The sequence below is a fragment of the Arachis ipaensis genome, chromosome B10, assembly GCF_000816755.2.
Source record: "Arachis ipaensis cultivar K30076 chromosome B10, Araip1.1, whole genome shotgun sequence".
Lineage (NCBI taxonomy): Eukaryota > Viridiplantae > Streptophyta > Magnoliopsida > Fabales > Fabaceae > Arachis > Arachis ipaensis.
The window spans coordinates 93,660,340-93,670,148 of NC_029794.2; the positions used below are offsets into that span (position 1 = coordinate 93,660,340).

At 32.9% G+C, this 9,809-nt stretch overlaps 1 protein-coding gene across 1 annotated transcript; it reads right to left on the reverse strand.

The window, feature by feature from the left end:
* Positions 774-2,265, reverse strand: LOC107620798. The gene is made up of 3 exons (XM_021114598.1): positions 1,925-2,265; positions 1,317-1,407; positions 774-1,259 (listed from the first exon to the last, which is right to left on the reverse strand). The coding sequence occupies exons 1-3, from the start codon at positions 2,263-2,265 to the stop codon at positions 774-776; spliced, it is 918 nt and encodes a 305-aa protein (XP_020970257.1).

Here is a 9,809-nt window from a genome sequence, read left to right on the forward strand (position 1 = left end):
CATTTTTGAGGGATAGGACTTGATATTTTCTTTTCTTTTATTAGTCCGGGCACTAGTTTAGGGATTTTCTATATGAACCAGGTATTTGGAAAGTTGTCAGTTGTATATACGTCTATATACTAGTGTTAAACCCGTGCGATGCACGGACTTACATTTTAATTTGACATGTTAAATCAAAAATAATATTTGTAAATCATAAATTTCCCGAGTTTAGTATAACATTATTATCGTCATTATATAATAAAGTACTGAATATGCTGTTTTATCTTTACTCAAAGTAAAATGCAAATGGAACAGTTTAAAGCCTATAATATTCTTGAACCATAAAGAAAGAGACTTGAAAAAATAAGAACATATATAACTGTAATAGTACTATGTTAGTTTTACACTAAACTTTATATCAAAAGGCTAATGAAAATTTATCGAAAACATAGTATTTTACTAACCTCATTAGAAAAGCAATTGGCATATGATGTTGTGTTCCCTATTACATATTTCATTTCAAGTCTGAAAGTAGAGTTATAGATAAATTAGTTATATCTACAGTAAATATTTGTACAAAAGTGTAATCATAACATATTATTAAAATGAAAATACTATTTTTCTTAGCTAAATATTATTAAAAACTTCTTTGAACACAACATTTGTTGTTGATGACTTTGGATTGTCGTCTTCGTCCAAAATTAGAACCTTGAGGCTCCTGTGACTCTTAACTCTTGACAAAACAATGTAAAGTTGTCCATGGGTGAACACTGATTTTAGCAAGTAAAGTCCTATATGTGATAATGATTGACCCTGACTCTTATTGATGTCATTGCAAAGCACATTGTTAATGAAAATTGTCTCCGTTGGAACTTAAATGGCAATCCTGAATCTGAAGGGATCAAGTTCATTCTTAGAATGTACACTTTGTCGCCAATATTTCTACCGGTCACTACCGTCGCTCCAATTACGTTGTTGCCAAGTTTGTTAACTATTAACCTTGTCCCGTTATATAAAACTGAAGTCTGGTCTATGTCTCGCAGTAGCATTATAATGACTCCTGGCTTCAAAGTCAACTTGTGGTTGGGTAGTCCCAAACATTTGATGTCATTTAGGAACTCTGGTGTGAACCACTCTTGTTGTACATTTTCATTCTCATCAGCTTGATATGTTGTGTCAGAACTTAGATATTCCTTTTCCATCCTTAGAAAGATTGTCCAGACGAAGTCGTTTACCTTCTTGACACTCTCAAGCGTTGGTGTAAGAATTGCCTTACTCTAAAAATACCTGTAATCTAACATGTTTTGCAACAAATTTGGATATGCAAAGTATACCGAATGAGATAGAGGATCATCAGTAGTTGTAATCAGTAGATTATCTATAATGTTAACTTCTGACTCATCACCAACAACAGAACCAATATTTCTATTTCCAACATCAAGTATCTAATTAGCAAATCTGTTCATTTCACCATCTTGTTTATCCGAAGAAGACATTAGAAGCCTTATATTTGTATGCAGCTTCAGAACCTTACAGAATGACCACAGATGTGATGAGTTAATAGCTGATGATAATATATCGTGTCTACTCCCTTTTGAAATTACCGAAAATATTTGTCTCAAATCACCTCCGCTCCTAGAACCACAACCTTACCACTAAATAGTTGATGTGTCTTATGTTGATCAGTAACTAACATAAAATTTCTGAGCGTTTGATCAAGTGCTTCAAAGCACATTTTATTGAGCATTGGAGTTTCATCCTAAATTATTAAGCTACTTTGGATGAGCAAGTCATCCTTCAAATTTCCATGCTTGATGTTGCAAGTAGATTCATCAATAATTATAATGGGCATTGAAAATCTAGAATGAGCCGTTCTACCACCACGTAGGAAAAAAGACGCAATTTTCTGGTTGTGACATTTAAAACAATCTTTTCTCTAGACCGAATAGCAGAAGAAAGTCCATTCCAAATAAATGTCTTACCACACCCACCATACCCATAAACGAAGTAAAATCCACTAGAGTCTGCAATAACAACATTGACTATCTCACCGAATATTAACCTTTGCTCATGAGTCATCTTTTGTTTCGTATATAAGTTTGTATGAGTTAACTCATTTGTGTTATATGCTAACTCATCCTCTATTAGCTTATTCTGAAAAAGGCGAATATCACACAAATCAAGATATGTCATTAATAGATAGTCTCTTAAAGATCTCACATTGCTGTTGAGTATCTTCTCAATCTCAATAAGGCAGAGGTTTTTCAATTCATCATTAGTCATATTTAGTCCTAGCAAAAGCACATGATGGTTTTATGAATATTTAATAAGTAATTCTAAAATAAAGACTATTAATATTATTAAAGGTAAAGTATATTTTTTGTCCCTGAAGTTTGGCAAAAGTTTCAAAAATAACCTTAAGTTTTATTTTGTTTCAATTTTGTCCCAGAAGTTTTCGATTTGCATTAGATATATCCTCGACGGCTAAATTTTCAAAAAATTTAAGACCAATCTAACAATAGTGCATGAAAATTATGCATGATTTTCTTGTGTTGATGGTTGTTCTTATGAAATTGTTGTTGAATTGGTTTTAAATTTTTTGAAAAATTAGCCGTCAACGATATATTTGATGCAAATCGAAAATTTTTGGGATAAAATTGAAACAAAATAAAACTTAGGAGTATTTTTGAAATTTTTGTCAAACCTTAGGAATAAAAAGTATACTTTACCCTATTATTAATAAAAATAAAAGTAATAAGAGAGTACAATCTTGATATAGAAAAAAAAGACCTAGTGAAATACCTTGATTTTTCAATGCTTTTCTCCTCTCATATAGTATTCCATCAGCTAATAATGTTCAAGTTACATTCCAAACACGATATGGTTTGCTAACGCTATTAGATATTAGTAGCATCACAAATCGTAACAACTTAAAATTAAAAATTAACAACTTAAACAAATAATAATAATTTATAATTTAAAAGGGTAATATGCAAATAACTTAAAATTTAAAAAGTAACAACTTAAACAAATAGTAAATTAACTTGTGGTAGATGATAAATGAGAAAAGGGGGATGAATGTATGAAGGGAAACATATGTGACTAAGATTAAATTTTGGAGGATAATTATCAAAAGTGTAATTATTTGATAATTGGTTTTTATTGTACTAGATAAAGCAGATAATTAGTATAAGAAATATCGGTGTCATATATTATTTCAGTTTTAAAATATCTCTAAAATATTTTGGTGAAGTTAAATTGATCCAGAAATACTAGTAAAAATTTTTTAGCGAATAAATTTGGACCAGTAATTAAATATTATCATTAAGGAGTACCATTTTGTCCTATATGAACAAATATTTTATTGGAAAATTATTTTTATATTTTATATGAGCCCGCCTCGTTAAGTCAGGTGAACCGTAATTCTTAGATTTTGTAAATTTTAATAGTAAAAAATCTAAAATATTATACTACGAAAAATTGGATTCTTACCCATAACATTATCCTTTTGACAAATAAGGCTAATCTTATTGCAAAAATCAATTTCATTTTTGTATGGATAATTTTGTGGTAAAAACTCATGCAGTTATTTTCATCTGAAACTGTTAATTAAAAATTGTTAGATAATTTGACATATTTAATTAAATTATTATCTAACGAATTTTCAACTATCTTTACATGAAGAGAAATTTTTGGGACCAACAATTTTTAGTATTTTTAGCTATCATTTGCCCAGCACAAACACTAAATTATTATTTTACTAATTTATGTGTGCAAATTCTAAAAAATATGAGTATAAATTGTATTGATTCATGTATACAAACTGTATTAATTTATATGTGTAAATTTCTAGTAAATATAAGTGTAAATTATATATTTTTTATGTGTAAAACGTATGTAAATATAAGTACAAATTATTGTTAATTAAATACGGACAAAAAATAATAATATTTACTTATTATATAGGATTGCTCCTACATAAAAACACTGCATGTGAGTATTCACATAGTTTAGCAAGCATTTGTAATTTATGTGGATAAAAATAGTTATTTTTTTTTTAAAATAATGTTAAAAAAAAGCTTATTATTGTTTCAATTTTCAACAATATATTAGAATAATTATAAATTTAAGAAGAGAATATTATTTATTAGATCCTTGTCATTGCTGCTAGGGTTCGCATTCATCTTAGTATTCCGACTTCTGAGATTTGAGATTTGAGATTTGAGGATTGAGGGAAATGGCCGGTTTACCTGCTAAGCTTCGTATTCAACCCACGGACGTCAAAGCCGCCGCCATGTGGGGTGTCGCCGCTGCCACCGGTGGTCTCTACCTAATTCAGGTCAACATCCCTTCTCTCTATTTCTATCGCCATCTCGTTCATATTTTCATTTATTAGATCATGTCTTTTTTCAAGAATTTCTGCAAATGTAATTTAATTACCTGGTTTTGCTTAGATTCAATTATAGATTTTCTCATTCTGATATGAAATTCCGTTCTCGATCCACTGTTTCCAACATCAATTTCGAAACAACTCTGCCCTTATATTCCTTTTTATTCATTCTGTTTTCAATTGCTTCTTCGAGTAGTCTCACTTGTGGATTCCACATGAAATAGTGAATCGCATCTGAATCTCTGTGCACAACGCTGTTGTATACCGTTCTTGTAATTTAGATTTGTGAGTGAATACAGATTTCAGTTTGTAATCTCATTCAATTTTTCATAAACAATGAAGCCATTGTTTTGCATGTCTGTTCCTCGCTGTGTTTGCAAGCTGGGATATAGATAGGTAGGTGGGTTTAGCTTCTTTAGCATTTGCTCGTTGAAGCTAGTATGAAGAATTGAAGATACACTTTTGTCTTAATCTGATTTTAATTCATTCTATGGTCTCTTCTTCTCTTCTTTTGGTTCTGACGTTTCAATAAGATATGTAGGTATCAGTACAATAGTTTACCCACGGTGTTTCTTTGAATTTTCGGTTAGTGCCTTGGATTATATATATATTTGAATTTGACAAGTTTCTGTATGGTTTTATGGTGTACCAAACAAGATTGACAGGTAGTTTAATCTGTAGTTTTATTTGTATGGCAGTGGAAATCTTCTGTGTTACAAGTTTCCAACAAAAACTGTCTCATATGATCTGCTTTCGATTGCATTGTTGTTGGATTCAACATTCTCTCTTCAATCTTCATTGAAGCGAGCATACATAATGAGCTTTTAGGGAATGTGGAAGTGTCTCCGAAATCCATATAATATGCTCTTTAATAGACCTGTTTGTCAAGGCCAGTTGCTCGAGTCTTAATTAGTGTTTGTTTAGTTTTTCCAAACTTCTTTTTAGATATCCTTCTTCTCTTATTGTTATGGATGGCTCTACATTTTTGTAGTTTTGTGTCAAAATTGTGGCATTTTGCTTCTCCAAGCATGGTTGTGCAACTTCTAATGTATCTTTGTTTGAATGATTTACAGCCCTGGGGCTGGTTGAAGAAGACCTTCTTGGAGAAGCCAGAGCCTGAGCAGAAATGAGTTAGGCTATTAGAATATGGATTTGAAATCTTGATCATGCTGAGGATGGATAACTCAATAACAGTTGAATAATGTTATTTTTTGCTGAGATCTTCTCTCACTTGTTCCTGGCATTATGAGATTGATTTGGATATAAATTTTTATTGTGTCCTCGTTGTTTTTACGGGAGAGTTTGTTATAAATTGTCGTCCTTTTTTCTTCACGGTTTCACTTTCATGTTGAACTAGTCAAGATTGCATTCTTTTCTGAGCATAACAAAGACTTCAGAAACGTATATAAAAAGTTGAAAGATTAAGCTCAAGAGACGGGTAAAAGTGTTGGAAACACTAGGCAAGTGGTATTGTGTGATTGATTGTGGATTGCTGGCCTCCTCTGTAAAATGAATTATCTGTTCTTGGAGTTTCATATTCTGGCCCAGTTGAATTCTTTTCTTTTCTCTCTCTCTCTCTTTTTTTTTAATTGTTGGTACCATGTGGGAATTGAACTGGGTACATGGGAGAGGGGAACACCTAACCACCTAAGGTGATGCCAATTGGGTTACTCCAAGTTGGCCCCAGTCGAATTATAAACTGGCTCATTTTTTTTCTTATGGAAAAAAATATGGAAAAAATTTTGGTGTAGTGCAATGAAATGGACATATGTAACAAATTTTTACTGCTATGGTGTCAGTTCAAAAGGCAGCATGCGTTTTACCCATTTCATTTGTTTTTTATTTATTTTTTTGCATGAAATTAAATAAACACAGCCTGCCTTTTGCTTTTTTTTTGCTGTTTTTCAATTTTTTATTTGTTATTTATTTATTTTTTTGTATGAAACTAAATAAACGCAGCCTTTTTGCTGTTTTTCAATTTTTTATTTGTTTTTTATTTATTTTTTTGCATGAAATTAAATAAACGCAGCCTGCGTTTTGCTTTTTTGCTGTTTTTCAATTTTTTTTTGTTGCGTTTTGGTCCAAACGCGCCCGCGTTTGTTGAGGGCACTATATTCAATTTTTTTTGGAATTATCAAAATGCAGCTTGCGTTTTACTTTTATGTGTCAACTTTTTATTTTTCAGCCCATAAAACATAGGTTGTGATTTTGAAGCTTAGAACTTTTTTCTCGAAAGCTTAAAATGTAGGTTGCGTTTTGCTTGGAAAAAATATTTTAATTAAGAGTGTCAGAAATTAATTTGGTTATGGATAAAAGAATAGTGATAAACTTATATATGGATGCATGGTGTGTTGTCCACAAATGTAGACCTGCGTCGATCAGAAACCTGCAAAATGCAGGTAATGTTTTAGGGTTTAGGGTTTAGGATTTAGGGTAATCAACAATCTGCAGCTGTTGTAAAATGCAGGTTGCGATTGGGGGGGACAGGAACTAGCTTGCGAAACGTGTCTTGCATGCCGACCGGAACAGCTGTTGACCAACATGGGACGGCGCAAAACGCAGGCTGCGTTTGTCAACGTAGCAGAGCCAAACGGAAGTTGCGTTTTGCAGGCTTGCTAGCTGCATGCGCGCCACGTGTTCTCAAAGGGTGTTCAGCTTGGTCCATAAAAACGAAAACGCAGATAGGAAGGAGAGCAAAGTAAAAAACGAGTTACTGAAAAGCAAGGTGAGGAAGAGTTGAAGGAGAGGGAGGAAGCAAGAGTTAACAGTGAAAAAACAGTGTTGTTGAAGAAGTGTATAGTACATACAAAAAAAATGGTGCGTGATTTTACCAAATTGAAAGAATATATTATTGAGTATTTGGATCATCCTCAATTGGTAAGTAATTTTTTTTAATATTTAACAATAAATATATATATATATATATAGTCGAATTTTGTTTATTTGTGTTGTAATTAGTAGTATTGTGGTTATTAATATTATTATTACTAATATTATGTTGTTATTTATTTCTCATTACGGTTTGATAATAATAATAATAATACCGTTTAAATATTGTTGCTAATTTTTTTTGAACAAATTATTAACTGATATTATTTAGAATTTAATAATTTTTTTTTTTGTAGGTTATCAGAAATTTTTGCCCAGAAAATTGGATCTGTTAGATACTTTTAACGAGGTAGCTGCAACGGCACTGGAATTGATTGGGTTTCAATACGTTTCGCGAGTAGGCGAAATGAGAGGTCACTCTGCATTACTGAGTGCTTTGGTGGAACGCTGGAGGCCGCAGACTCACACATTTTATCTTCCGGTCGGTGAAGTGACGTTGACGCTGGAAGATGTGAGCTATATTCTTGGTCTCCTGATTAATGGGGAGGCCGTTACGGGTAGATCAGATAGCAGTCACCAGTTTTTGTTGGAGAACTGCATTGCGTGTTTTGGTCAGGAGCCCGGTCCTGAAGATCACGTGTTGGGGAAGGTTAATATTACTTGGGTCCGGCGGTGCAGAGACACTGAGTCGTGTGATACTCAGGAGTCTCTTGAGTGGTACGTCCGGGCGCATATTTTCTGCGTGCTTGATGAACGGATTTTTGCTAGTAAAGAATTCACAATAAATTCTCGTTGCTAGTATAGTTTCTAAACCAACAAAGAATCCTTTCATACAAAAATTTGGTTGTTACAAATAACAAACCCAATAAAAATAAACCGAAGTATTTAAACCTCGGGTCGTCTCTCAAGTAATTGCAGGGAAGTGTAGTTTATTATTGGTTGTGGAAAAGTATCTTTTTGGGTTTTTGAAATAAGGAACAAGGAAATAAAATGGCAAGAAATTAAATTAATAACTAAGAAAACTCTTGGCAAGGTATGAAAATTAGAAGTCCTATCCTAATTATCCTTATCAATTGCGATGAGAATTGTCCATTGCACCCACTTAGTTAACCTCTAACTATGAAGGAAAGTCAAGTGAATAAATCAATTTGATTCCTCAAGTCCTAGTCAACTCTTAAGGAAAGACTAGCTTTAGAGGGATCCAAATTAACTAGCAAATTTCAATCATCAATCAACAAAGGAGTTTGATAACTCAAGAGTCTCCAATTACTCAACCGAAGCCAAAAGGAGAGAAATCTACACTAAAATCTAACTAAGCATTTTCTCAAACACTTGGGAGGCATAACATAAAAACATAGAAATTAATAAAAGATGATAAAATCCAAAACAACCATTTGCAAGCATCAATAACATAAATTGAAGAAAGCAATCATAAATATGAAATACCTCAAATTGCATTAAATAGAAAATCAATTCTAACATGGAGTTCATAAACCAAATTGGGGAAATAAATAAATCAACAAGAGATAAATAAACTAGAATGCTAGAGCAAATAAGAGTAGAAGAGAAACTAAATTGAAATAGAGTAAAAATATAAAATTGAAAATAGCTAAACTTAAGAATCCTAAAACCTAGAGAGAGGAGAGAGCCTCTCTCTCTAGAAACTACATCTCAAACCTAAAATTATGTGAATGAATGTTGAGTTGTCAATGGATGAATGATTCCCCCACTCTGCAGCCTCTAATATGTGTTTTTCAGGCTTGGAACTGGGCCAAAAGGAGCCCAGAAATCGCTCTCAGCGCTTTCTGCAATTTCTGAACGTGACGCATGTCACACGTACGCGTACGTCACGCGTACACGTTGCTTGTCTTCTGCGCTAGTCACGCGTACGCGTCGCCCACGCATACGCGTCGCTGCCAGCTTCTCAAAACTTCATTTTCTTGCGTTCCTTCCACTTTTGCATGTTTCCTTTCCATCCTCTAAGCAATTCATGCCTTATAAAGCCTGAAAACACTTAACACACAGATCATGGCATCGAATGGTAATAAAGGGTAATTAAAATTGACAGTTTAAAGGCCTAGGAAATATGTTTTCAACTATATCACATAATTAGGAAGGAAAATGTAAAATCATGCAAAATGTATAAATAAGTGTTCAAAGACTTGATAAAAACCACTCAATTTAGCACAAGATAAACCATAAAATAGTGGTTTATCAGTGCTCAGAACAGTTGTGTTTCCGGATAAGTCGACCACTTCACTGAACTCGAAGTTTCTACCACTACTTCGGGATTTCCATCGGATTTCAGGGTACAGTTGGGGGGCAGCCAGTCTGGCACACCTATACAGATCGTTGTGTCGTGCATCACGATACAGCTTCAAGGAAATGGATGGCCCACTGATACTGCTTTTTGTTTGGGCATGGGAGCGTATGCCGTTCTTGGCAACTATACCCGTGATCAACTCGGCGATGTTGGTATTCCACTAGCGTGACGGTATTGGCTTTTATCGTTATTGTTATCGTTATCGTTATTATTATTATTATTATTATTATTATTATTATTATTATTATTATTATTATTATTATTATTATTATTATTATTATTATT